The sequence below is a fragment of the Physella acuta genome, unplaced genomic scaffold, assembly GCF_028476545.2.
Source record: "Physella acuta isolate Inbredline_101_S28 unplaced genomic scaffold, ASM2847654v3 ptg000412l, whole genome shotgun sequence".
In the NCBI taxonomy this organism is placed as follows: Eukaryota; Metazoa; Mollusca; class Gastropoda; family Physidae; genus Physella; species Physella acuta.
The window spans coordinates 467,307-481,754 of NW_026731931.1; the positions used below are offsets into that span (position 1 = coordinate 467,307).

A 14,448-nucleotide genomic window follows, 5' to 3' on the forward strand; every position below is an offset into this window, starting at 1 on the left:
TGAAATGTAAATTTTTATTTTAATAGTTGAAGAAGACCCATGTCTTGTATGCCTAGTCTTGTTAAAATAGAAGGACGTTCCTTAAACGTTTTCTTTTGTTGAGCTTTAAGATGCCAATTTTAGGATTAGTTCATCTTTTGAAACTACGTCCCGGTAAAATCTTTAAGAACCGACTAATACAATTGTTTCTTTATAAATACACTTCCTCTATCCCCTCCTCTTTGAAAAACTGCATTAATATGTTCTGTTTCACGCTTCACATCTTTAAACACAATAACTCCTTTTATATATTTTATATAAAAAATAATTCCACTTAGAACATCTAGTTTGCCCCCTGTTGAAAACCTTACCGTCCGCCACTAGTACTTAATCTTTTTGATAACCGGTTAGAAAATAGACATTCAGCCAAGCATACAATTACGGTCTTTTATTTAGCAGCAAGTCACGACAGCGCGGTATTACCTGTTTGCCTGGGTTATTCATTCAGCTTCTTGCTATTATAATTACATCGTGCCATAACAGCTTAAGTTTATGACTGGTTTACCCAGTTTACTTCCTTGTTGCATTTTCGTGTGGTTTGAAACACAGAAATCGACAAGTGGATTGAAGCATAAACTGTGGGTTCTGTAAGCTCAATATTAAGTATGAGTTTTAAACATGGAGCGCGATATCATGAAATTTGTCTTAGTTTCCTCTGTTTTGATTTCTTTATTGGTAAGTATTATGTTATAAATTTAATCATATCAAATACAATAGGAAGACGAAACTTCATAAATAATTTTACGACTTCATTCTTGGATTATTACAATTGAGCCGACATAACCGGAAGTGATACTGAACTAGTTGTGTTGATAAAATACTGATAATATGAGTATCGTTTCAAGTAGGTAGACCACATTTTGTTGACACGGTCACATTTTAAGTAATTTCCTATGATGGAAAGTAGTGTTTAAAACTATTTCCAATTTCTGAAAAAGAGACTCAATGTTTCCATTTAAAATTTACAAGCTTTGAGGTCTATTTTACACAATTTGTTTGTGTTCACTTGTTGTGTAGTTTTTTTTTCTACGTTTTTATATTATTATAAAAAATATTTAAAAAGAAAAGAAAATTCGATTGCACGATTGCATCTTACTATTAACTAAGAATATAAGATTATACGAGAAAGTTTAGGGGATATCACTCCTGATTTCTTAAAAAAAACTAAATTGAAATTCAGTTACTTGCAAGTTTTACGAACACAACTATTTTGTAATGACTGTTAAACATTTACTTTTTTTTATTAGTTATCAAGTAATGCGGCATCACCCGTCTGTAACACACAGCCCCCGGGTTTGATTGGCTACAATCAGTCCTGTAGTTACGATTCCCAATGTGTGACGGGTGTTTGCTCCTACTACAGATGTGCTTGTAGATATGGGACAACATACAACCCATGTGCCGTGGCATGCGTCGCAGGTATGTGAAGCGTTAATAGTATTGCTGTATAAACCCAACTATAAAGGCTTTTAATTTAGTTGATTTCTCCTGTCATAGGAATAAAACAAATGTTTAGTTTTAAAACTAACCTTACAGTTTTAACCCAAAAACATTAAACGACTTAAACACTATTTTAAAAACAAATACATATTTTTATATAATAAATTAGCTTCACATTGCTGTTCTTGATAAGTAGTTCTCAAGAACTGATGATTAAATCGATATTTAGTTTGTATACCTTTGAGTTAAAAACAATTTGATTTTGAAGATTGCAACACAACAGTGACGGCTACAACAGGAGCGATAACCAGTCCAGGTTATCCCTATAGTTCTAACAAGACTTACTGTACATGGACCATTCAAGGATTGCCAGAAAATATCATAGCTTTCAAGTAAATGCTAAATTTATTATACACTAGACCACCCGTCATTATTTGGATAACTGTGGGTTTCGGGGTTCTTTCGTAAATTAAAAACCAGACCCCAATTTCAAAAAGACGTCACATCTCAGAAGGTTTTGTCTTTTAAAAACAACGACTTCGGCTGAGCATCTGACCACACTATCCCTTCATATGCTGACGTCACAGGTAAACTCTTAACGTACTCAACTCTATTTCACCTGCCCAGTGTCCGGCCAAATCTCAGACATTATGTTTTTATCGTTAAAAAAAAGATTTCTTGCGAGCATGGCTCTGACCACACTATCCCTGTAAATGCTGAGGACACAGAAGCAGGTGAACTCTACTTCACCTGTCCTGTGTCCCAATAGGCAACTTTATCATTCATATCTAAATAATAAAAAATAAAATTAAAATATGTTTAGTTGTGATGGGTCTCTAACCCGTACCACCCGCATGGTAACTATAAAACAAACATCTTAGCTATGTGGGCACTTACAAATGTGTTAAGACTTAGTCCTGTAATTAACTGCGAAGTAAAAAAACTTCAGTTATGCGAATAGGCACTTTTATTTCAAATTAAACTATATCTCAAATTATCCAATTCCATAGCTAAATAAACAAAGATTTATATAAAATAAATTAAAGCCTGAAATAGTTTAGTATGGATATTTAGATAGAGTCTAGTTTTTTCCGTAACTCTAGATCTAGAACCTAGATACATATATCCCATCTATTCTCGAGTCTAAATGATCCTTGAAGCTAAAAAGCAAAGATTTATATCAAATATGTATGAAATAACATAATTTGATAAACTCAATAATTTATTGTGATTTTATAATTGTTTTTATTTTTAACAAATTAATTTTAGCTTGACCTAGATTCTAGATTTTAGATCTAGGATTGACTTTCCATTCCTCCGACAGCTGATCTCTAGATCTAGAGAAATTTATTGCATACTCACACTAAAAGAACTGTTGAAAATGGATAATAGTGCTTGAACATAATAAAAATTGAAAACGGGCGTATCGTTAAAGATATAGCCAACAGAAAATTAGCATTATAATGCCTTAAACTTTTGAATGGGCAACAAAACCTGCGATGGAAGCCGCCATTATTGTTATAAAAATAAATAAATCGTGAAAGACCACATGAAATGGTAAAAACGTTGAAACATTGCTCAACAATGAGCATAAAAATAACATTAACAGTCGCGGTCCCACATGTGCCTCAACAAAAATAAAGTTTAATTATTCCCCCCCGACTGGTAACCCATGGTATTTCTTACATACCAACAAGAGGGCCTACTACTTTCGTTGAACTAAAATTCAATTTCGTCCACCAAAATGAAAATGTACTCAAGTTTTTGGTACTTTAGAAATCAGAAGTAGAGTAAAATACCTCACAATAGCATCAGATTTTAAACAGGAATTAAAATAATCAAAGAATAAAATGTTATATTTATAAATAAAATTTCATCTACCTAACTGAAACAGTTCTCTATTTATTGTAAAAAAAAAGTTATTGTGTTCACACGGAAATTGAGTATAGTTCTATTTCGCTTTACCGAAAACCGTTCTAAAATTGTATACAAACCTGAGCATAAATGCGTTAGTTTTATTTGAAATCATGTCTACCTAACTTGAGACCTACTCAAATTATTTTTTTTTTAGAAAATGGACGTAGAGGAAGTACCACGTCGCTAAAAAGTTGAATGAAAACAAAACGAGAATCAATAATTAGGCCCATATATCCCCATAACTAAACGCTAGTCTAATTATTGTGTTTATTGCAAAACTTCCGGCTACGGAAGCTTGTAAAACGTCGAGATATATCAAAACTTTGAAGTAAAACAGTTTGCATATAGTTTTTACGCATTAGTTTATTAAATTATATCGTAAGTGGAGTTTTATAATTATTTTCGTTTAAGCATAACATACATGGATATGGGTACAGACGACAGCTGTGCCGCTGGATATATTGAGATATTTGATGGACCATCGACATCAAACAGAACATTTGGTAAAAATTGTACATCTTGGCAAACACTGACAGTGTCTACAACAAACTTCATGCTTGTTGTATTTAATTCATCTGGAAGAGGGAGATTTCTCGCTAATTTTAAACATCTAGGTATATATTACATCCTTTTGTTCTTTATTACTTTATCGAAATTAATCTTTCTCTCTTTGTCTCCACCTATAAACCTAAGATATTCATATTTATTTTCTATTTCGTAATAATAATAAATTAATATAATTCATTATGTAAAGGTACCCGGATTATATTGAACGAGTCTAAAGGTTTCATATCTAGTCCTGGATATCCTCTGGGTTACTTGAATGACATGTCTTACAACTGGACTATACAGGGAGACGCCAATACTTACATTGTTCTTAAGTAAGTTGATTCCGCTAGATTAGCGTATATAAATATTCGTTATTTCAAATTAAACATGTTAGCCTCAATTAATTATTTAATTTGCAATAGTACATCTTTGAGACATCAAATAATACGTGTTATCAAAAAGTATGAGATATTCTATACTGACTAATCTTTCTTTCTACAACAGCTTCAGCACGTTTGAATTCGAGAGTTGTTCATTCGATTATGTACTAATATATGACGGAAGCTACGACACATCCCCGCTATTATTCAAAGTTTGTGACACTAGTGCACCAAAACTTATCATCTCTACGTCAAACTCTATGTACATCGTGTTTAAAACTGATTACTCGGTCACTAAAAGCGGATTTTATGCATCGTTTTCTTCCGTAGGTAGGGCAACGGAAGTATATTATTTATTTTATTTCTACTCTGTCTTCTTTAATTTTGCTAAAAATAATATATATAGATATATATATATGTATATATATATATATATATATATATATATATATATATATATATATACATATATATATATATATATATATATATATATATATATATATATATATATATATATATATATATATATATATATATATATATATATATATATATATATATACATATATACATATATACATATATACATATATATATATCAATCTCTCAATATGTATACTACGTATCTGTATCTGGGTTAGTATAATATATATTGGTATATTAATATTTGCTGTTAGATAGTGTGTCACAGGCCCGTACAGGTGCTGTGGCTTTACAAGCGTTAAAACAGAAGTTTTTTGGCATAGCATTATCATAGTATATTTTCATATCAGACAACTATCATTTCTGTACTCCAAATTTTTTAAATGTTGAAAAAAAATTATTATTAAAGTAACAAACCATGGCTTAATTAGAGTAAATACTTCAAATGTATAAGTGTACCTCATATATGTTTTAGGGTGACCAATTAAGTAAAAACATTGAATCATGTCCAATAATCTTGACAAAACACGTACGATAAGCTCCTAAGTTTTTAAAGTTAATTAAAGATATTTTCAACGAAAATGTGGGTCGAAACATTTTTTTTTAAATTTGGCTAGGGAAAAAACAGTCTATACTTGTACTAATTTTTTTTTAAAAGATATAAAATTAAAATTAAACATATTACAGAAAAACATGCATTTTTTTTTATTTTGTGTCAAATCAGCCTTTATTTACTAAAGTTATGTCGACATCGCTTGTTAAAAAAATATGGTAACGTTTCGTTGAATTTAAACCGATTAAGAAAAATTGTACAATGTTTTGCTTTTCATTTTTAATCTTTTAAAGTTGCTTTAAATTTGTATTTCTTTCCCATTCTAATTTTTAGTAGCCCTTCCAATACTGGAATAAAATATTCTCAAATTCTCTCGCGGTAAATAAAACGTTCAATTAAGAAAACATCAATGTATCTGTTTCATGATAAAACTATTCTAATTTAAACAAACAAAAGTAAAAAAAAAAGTTTTTATTACATTTGTAAAAAACATTTAATAGTTATTTTTATTGTATACATTTGTTGTGTTCTAAGTCTAAAAATATTGATGATAAAATTGTTGAGTTATAGGGCCTATCGCTGCACATATTTTTTATTTACAAAGTACATCATATTAAAAAAAAAAACATCTTCTGATAAATTTGCTTTAACATAGGCTTTAATATGAGTCCAAAATGAGTAACAGGCATTTACCAAAATAAAATTTAAAAATTGAGTCTTATGAAAAATATTCAAGGCATTCTTTTACAGTTTTAACTGTCCGATACCCTACTAAAGAGTTGGAAGCAAGATAAAAAAAAGTCAATGAATGTCGAATGTGGGGACAACATGTTATTTTAGAACGTCACAAGACTTATTCGACATTTACACACAAAAAAAAACACATCTACGTTTGTGTCTTCGAATATAGTCACTACTATATGAAATATACAGTGCGTTTATAAACTTCCTTAAAGGTTTGATGAATTGAATTTATTACAACGTTTTTGAGTAGGAAATAGGGAGGCTTTTTCAGGAATTAGTGATTAGTTTGTAGTTATACTGTGTGTCATACATACGTTATATACTTTTTCATGAACATTTTATTAATTTGTAAATTGAGTAAACCCTTACGTATTAAAGAGTTTTATAATACATTGCATTTGATATAGTTTACAATAGGTAAGTTGATAATGTGTAGTATAAAGTTGTGTGTAACGAGGGTGCTGGGATAAGGATGGTAATGGCTTGGATAGTTAGACGTTTTTGTGTGGTGTAGAGCAGCTGATTGAGTTATATTGGGAAACTGGTGGGTTTTCTAGTTTAATTTGTTTATAATTTTTCCAGGTCCATCAACTACACTTTCAGCATCAGCAGGATACATCGCTAGTCCAGGTTTTCCTCAATATTTCCTTAGAAATAAAGTCTATTCGTGGACAATACAAGGCAGCTATAGGACTTTTGTTGTACTCAAGTATGTAATGTTAAACTGCAGTTTAAGTCATATGTTAATTAGAAAAGGGAACACTTTAATCTTCTTTTTGTTGATTCAAAATACTTATTATCCAATTTGTAAAAATTTTCAAAAATTTTGGCGTTAGTAAAAATGAACGTTTTTAATACATTTTAATGGGTCGGTGTGGACTGATTGGTAAAGTTAATGGTTTCTAAATCAAGAAGTTCCGCGTTCGATTGCTTAGGCAGATGAGGCTTGACAGCTGATAACAGCTACTCATTTTTGACAGAAAACAGATGTCTTTAACTTTGTTCTTAGTTGGACAAATGAATTGCAAAAAAATCAAGAAAGAAAAGCAGGTTTAAATCGGAGTGAAAAGTTTATCAATTTGACACGTAATAATTATTTTGGAGGAAATTCCTTCCAACATGGACTATTAAGAACTGAGAAAAAGAAAATGTTTTAAGTATAAGTTAATGAAAATTAGCAAATAATTGTTAAGTTGTTATCATCCATACATCTATTGTTAATACATTCTAATACAACATGGAAATAACTCACAACATGGATTGTCTTTGACTGAAACGAATACAAAATGGTAAAAAAATGTGTAACCCATTGTAGGAAATCGCGCTATTATTAAAATACCGCTGTAATACGTCATCAAACTCAATGAAATACTGTATTATAAAATTGTTGCACTTAAGTTCATTCTGCCATCTGCTCAACATACCTATTTTAAATGTATCCCCCTCCATAGCATTACTATCTTAAATCTGAGCGATTCTCCAACTTCCTGTTCCGACCGCATCCAAATCTACGACGGACAGAGCACGAGTAGTGTATCATTAGGACGGTACTGCTATAGCAGTTCACCAGTGTATGTTGTATCTTCATCCAACTACATGCACGTCGTGTTTAGAACTTACAACACAATTACTAATAAAGGGTTTTACAGTAACTACTTCACACAAGGTAATATTAAAACTGGCTTAGTTATAAGGTAACATTTTATAAATTAAGTACCTGATTAGTTTGTACTCAATGATGTGAATAAACTAGAAGATTAAGTATGTATTTTAAACGTTTGTTCACTTACAAAATATATTAAAATTTTAATAAACTCAACACATATTTTTATAACACTTTGAAAACATTTAAAATAACAATTTACAGTTTTTTTTATCGACTACTTATCTTTTATTTGTTATGTGATAACTCCAAAAAGATTGATGTTAAAATAAATAATTAATTATAATGTTATATATAATCGGTTCAGTACGGTTGATTTGTTTCTTTTTTTTTCAAAGATTGCACAACTTACTTAAGCACAACTTCTGGAACAGTAAACATACCGGGTTATCCCAACGGCTACAGAAACTACTCAAATTGCTCTTGGAAAATTGTTGGGGATGCTGGGACTAGTATATTTTTAACGTAAGAAACGAGATCTTTAGAATGACCATTAGCGGTTGGAGTGGTCGAATCGGTAAAACTCATGGTCACTAAACCGAAAAATCTTTTGTTCAAACCCCTGAGCAGATGAGCCTCGACCGCTTGGGAGAGCAACTCATCTGTAATTTGTGTCGAATTTCAAAACTAAGGCTTATAATAGATTTTAAGGAGTTAATGGTTTCTAAACCCAGAAGTCCCGAGTTTGAACACTAAGGCAGATGAGACTAGATAGCTAGGGGACGCTACCCATCTTTGAGAGAAAACTCTAAAGCCAAACAACTGCTGTCTATAAGTTTGTTCTTGGATAGACAAAAAAAAATTGAAAAAAAAATCCAGAAAGAAAAGCAGGCTGAAATTGGAGTCAACGCCCTGTATGACTAAAACAAGTTAAAACGTATTACTAAATTGTGTTTCAAGGAATACCTTCCAACACTAGAATTAAGAACGAAGAAAAAGAAGACTGCCCATTAAATTATATTATTTAAAATAATATCAATTTATCATTTAGAATTTTTTTTTATTTATTTATCTTTAGATTTACATTTACGTGAAAATAAATATGACATTTTTTCAACTGCTTGTTTTTATCCCATTACTGCGTATTAAGTATAAACAGAAGTAATTATCATTGTTATATAATAAACGTTATCGTTCTTTGTTTATGTATTTTTAACCTAAACGACTGATATATTCATATTATTTATAATTAAATGGATAATTACATACACTTATCTTGAGAGAATGACAATAAAAACAATTGACAATTGATTATAACTACCAATACATACCTTATTCAATAACTGCTACATTTTATTCCGTCCATAACAGACATTTTATTTTATTACTGAACTCCCTACCTTTATCTCTACTTTAAATGTCACAAAAAAACGAGAAATCCATTATAACCAAAACACCTCAGCAGTATTTCTAATAAAATTAAACTTCTTTTATATAATTTATGTGTTTACATATTAGTTTCACAGATACTGGCGGGTCACTCTGCGAAGCAGTTCTCATTTCTCAATACGACGATGAAAGTCACCGAGCTGTTTTCAATGTTTCTTTATGCAGTCAAACACCACCATCTACCATATTTTTATCCAGCAACATTGTCTTTATCGATTTAATAACATCAAGACTCACAAGCTATATGCCGAACTGGGGATTCATCATAAGTTATACAATAAGAGGTAAAGGTTTAATATATACATACATATATATATATATATATATATATATATATATATATATATATATATATATATATATAAAACATTTTAGAGCTAATTATGAAATATTTGTCATTGAAATATTGATATACTTTTTATAAAAACTTGAGTAAAATATTCCTCAAGAGCTAAATATTAAAGGAATATATCACAATTTGAATAGCAGTGTAATTGGTATGTGTCAATCAAGCAAAAACATTTTGATTTTGTAATACTCACGTTTTTGCTAAAAACCTAACTTATAAAATCCATTAATATAAATTGTGTTTTATGCTTTCAATATTTTTTAATAAACAAACCATCGCTTCTTGTTTGTCAGATCTGCCATACGCTAAACAATGTTCTGTAGTGGACCAGTGCCGAAATAACCTGACGTGTGTTAATAGCTTCTGCATTTGTACAAGTGATACATTTTACAACAATTTTACAGTTACCTGTCACCCAAGTAAGCTTTTTTTCAATTAGTGCCCTTACTCATTTATTTATAATTTACCAAAATATGTTATATTTATAACAGTTACTGTCTGTTAAACTGCTCACACATTTAACATACGATAATAGGCGTATATAAAGATAATACTACGGCAACATACTTTCAATTATTGAGAGATTTCCACAATTTTGCAGTTCTTTGAAAAATGACGTATATTTATATATAGTGGGACATGGCCAGGAATGCAAGTTTTAAATTACTATACTAATACTGATACAATAAACATTTTTAAAAAGGTGTATGAAAAATAAAAGAAATAGATTTATATTTGCATGTTTATATTTGCGAGTTCGCATTCCGATCTTGTTTGACGTTTATGAGTTTTTCAGCCTACATAATTTCCGAACTAAAACAAATTACGTAAAGATAATAATGTAAATAATAAATATGCACTGACATTATAGATGAGTTCTTTTTAATTATTTGTACATTTGCTGCGTTTTTTTTTTTTTTTTAAATCTGATTTCCGTTGAATTATCCTTATCCATATTTTACAGAAATTGATTTTAGAGAAAACTGTACTGAAACACAGCAGTGCAAAAGTAACCTGCAGTGTTTAAATGGGACGTGTTCGTGTTACCAGGACTACTATTACAACCCCATTGATGTTATGTGTAAACCTGGTAATGCAGTGAAAGTAGAAAAATATTATTTTTTCAAAACTGTTTTAAAGGAAATATATTCCATTAATAATGTTAATTTTTTTATTCGGATAATAACTACTAAATGTCTGATACCACAAATCAAAAGTTTTAGTACTTTTTAAATAAAATTACCCCTAGTAAGATCAATTTTAACTTATTAGTTAATTTAAAAAAGTATTTCTGTATTTGTTAATCTTATTAACTTTTTGATAAATGCTCAGTAAATTAGCAAACATTTCGAATTATGGACATTTGTATAATTGAATTTAACATGCTCTAAAAATTCCAGTACTAGATCACACTTTTAATTGCGACACTAGTGTAACTGCTATGTGTAACTCAAGCAAATATTTGGACTGTCTGCCTGATGTCAATGGAACTCAACGATGTTTGTGTGAATATTCGTTTTATTTTGAAGACAGCATATGTGTTTCTAGTAGGGTTTTTCATTATTCTGTGTGTGATTCTAAATACAGCTATTTAAACAACTTTTTTTTTCGTACTTCAAAATATATTTATAATTGTGCATACATTTTAATTTGTAAAAGCGTATTAACAATTCAATTTACTTAACAATGTATTAATTTACTTACTAATTATTTATTACTGTTACTAAAATATATATTCCAAAAACTTGAGAGTTGATTTAAATATCATATAATATGTGGTGTAAGTGTTTCGAGTATCACAATACAAAATTCACTTGACCGTGTTGAATATAACATTTTTTAAAGTTATATTAATTTATATGTATTAAATAATATAGGGTTAGGCTGGAGACAGTTTGTTTTATACTACAAGGTATGGCTAAACAGCGCACTATGTTCTGTTATTTTTACCCCTCCTATCAGCCGTTAGGTGTAATGTACAGCGCCCACAAGCCAAGAACAAGAGCACAACTGGGGTTGAGCTACAATGGGAAGCCGCCACACTTGGACCCAATAGAACGTACGGCGTGTCGTGGGTGTCGGCCAGTGATGAAACAGATAGAGGAACACAAGCCGCCAATGAGAGCGGTGTGACGGTGACTGGTCTAACACCAGGTACTAGCTACACAATCACGGTCTACACGTTCCTTCAGCAGCAGGGATTTTACACTGTCAGAAACGTCAGCTCAGCTTTGGACATTGTAACTTGTGAGTAGATTTTGGCAGCCAAAAATGTATTTAGCTCATTTTATTCATTGCTATGAACTTCCTTTTCTATAATCTTAGCTCCATTGTTTAGGTTCTCTAACATGCGAATAACAGTAAGATACTTTCTAACGTATAGAATGACTTTGAATTTTGTTTAGTATCATTGATTACAAATTCGAATTAAAAATGTAATCATTATAATATAACACAGGTGCGATGTGTATTTACTGGTTACCACTTCTACACTTAATCATAAGTCTTAACATGTTTATATAAAATGTATTATGAAAATATATAAGATTTTATGATTACTATCAATGCCTTTATAGTAGTAGATTTTGTTTAACTAATATTAGTATTTATTTAGATTATAAAATTTATGTTTTGAGATGACTTATTAATACAATTCTAAATTATTTTGGCAGCAATATTTCTTCAGTTCCCATCGTCTTTTAAACATCTGTATCGCAGGTGTTTTATTATTCATTTTATTTATTTCTACTAAGATCGGTGTATAACGTTTACAAATTCTGAACATTTTACTTTCTAACACTTATGTTTTAAATTTAGATCCAGCCAAGCCTGGATTAGTGAATACAACAGCCAGTAAACTGGATAAACCACCTTACATCATAAGATTTCAACCATCTATAGGCAGGGTAGATAACTACACGCTTTCTTTAGAAACAGAACTAGCATTACCAGAACTTATAGTTAACTCCACTGAAGTCGAACTATCAGATCTAAAAGTAGACAATGAATACAAATACAGCATTACAGCTGTCAATTCTGTCGGTGATAAAAGTGAGGAAGTAAAAGGTATTTTTAAAACAGCAAACACGAATGGTAAGTTAATTTCAAATTATATAATTCAGCTTTAACACTGTGAAGACACTAATCTCTATCATTTATTTTTAATCAAAATGCAGGTAAACGTTTCGAATTATTTCAGGCAATCTCGATAGTGGACTTCTTATTGGTGTCGCAATGGGTTCACTGGTTTTTCTTATTATTGTCGTTGTTGTTTTCATCATGATAAAAAGAAAGGCGGATAGAACAAGTGCAGGTGCTGAACGAAATCCTAGGTAAAGATTAATCTAATTAACTTAAGGCATTCTGAAGCAAACTGTATTATTAAAAGCGTTGCCCTACCAATGAATCACAGAGATAACTGAATTATATACATGAGTTAATGTGTGAATTAATGGTACATGTGTACAATTTAAGTTACTTTTTTGATTATGACGGTGAATGGGGCACTTGACTTAGAGCACAGAATTTTGTGAGCATTATTAATTGTGAATATTAAGGTTAGTCGAATTTACTGTTCCTAATGTGAGTAAGATTAAAATAAATGCTTAGTGCACTCAGCAATGTCTACATACTTGGAACTCCAGACATTCGGTTTAGAGGATGCACGCTCTACTTACCAGCCTCGCAGTACTATATAACATGTGTAATACATTTTAGCAGTTTGTGTATAGGCCTACATAGTTTTTACTGTGTTTACCGATATTTTCTTGCAGTAAATGTACAGAAGGTCCTATTGCTCTTGCTACCACCGTACGACCAGATAACGAATACACCACCCCACCAGGTAGATACATTAATCAGTTCACCATTTTGTTATTTTTCCTGTTGTTTTAGGTTTGTTTAAAAGCTAGTGAGGTTACAATCAAAAGCGTTTTAAAACGAATGTTTAGTTGCTTTTTGAAAAGAAAATTAGTTTTTTTATTGGGTTTAATTACATGTATTATATTACATTACAAGATAGACTCGATATGATATAACTATGTTGTCTAGAACAGGCGATTAACCTACGCACATAACAAACGATAAACATCAGATTGTAACTAAGATAAACTAATGTGTTTGCATTTTAACTCCACTATATTTTTTTACATTCAGTGTTCGTAAGATCATTCTGTAAGCAAAAAAAAAAAATAACATGTGTATTATTCCGATTAAAATATTTTAAATTTAATCTGAGAAACATGTGTTAATCGTGCCACCTCTATTACTATTAATTTGGGCCCTGTTGCATCTAAATTTATTAGCCTGAAGACAACTCTAGATTAGACATTAAATTACATGCTATTGTTTCACAAACCTATACTTAAAATTACAAAATGAGCAATTATTTTAAAACTTTTAAAAGTTAGCTTATAAAAACCAGTTTATTTATGATATCAACACATCGTGTGTTTGTGTCTGTAAGGAGCAGTTATTTTTTTTTTAAATGTAGAATGTGGTTAATTATATATCGTTTTATGTTATAGATAGAGTATGCTACTCTGAAACAGAAAATGAGTATAATGAAATACGCCCTTCATCAACCAGCGAGTCAGACCCACAAGAAGCCATGTATGCAAGTTTACAAACAACAGATGAAAGCCAAAATGTTTACGCAAACTTTGCGTTCTCGAATTAAACACGAATTTCATAGAAAATTTCTATGATTTTAAAACTAGTATTAGTAACATCACATTTTATGACAATTTAATATTAATATTACAATAAACTTTGCAAACGGAGTGATCGATTAAAGCGGTATTTAAAATACATACATATATAAACAATGAACATATTTTAACTTTTCTCATATTTCAAACATAGGCCTACTTATTATAAACAATTGTAAGAAACTAAATGTTCACATTTATATTGTCTAACACAATTTCCTTTATTCATCTGAGTGTTTTAAAAAAGATCCATTGTGCAGACGAAGTAGAGTTCATATGTTTCTTGATCT

General features: G+C 30.3%; 1 protein-coding gene across 1 annotated transcript; it reads left to right on the forward strand.

The window, feature by feature from the left end:
- Positions 1 to 1,751: 1,751 nt before the first annotated feature.
- Positions 1,752 to 14,127, forward strand: LOC131942562 (cubilin). The gene is made up of 16 exons (XM_059302457.1): positions 1,752 to 1,871; positions 3,808 to 4,010; positions 4,151 to 4,277; positions 4,450 to 4,655; positions 6,631 to 6,757; positions 7,500 to 7,714; positions 8,050 to 8,176; positions 9,170 to 9,384; positions 9,743 to 9,868; positions 10,414 to 10,539; positions 10,850 to 10,996; positions 11,412 to 11,696; positions 12,267 to 12,542; positions 12,649 to 12,781; positions 13,223 to 13,293; positions 13,976 to 14,127. Exons 2-16 carry the CDS (start codon positions 3,818 to 3,820, stop codon positions 14,125 to 14,127), a joined length of 2,526 nt encoding a protein of 841 aa, XP_059158440.1. The 5' UTR covers positions 1,752 to 1,871; positions 3,808 to 3,817.
- The last annotated feature ends 321 nt before the right edge of the window (positions 14,128 to 14,448 follow it).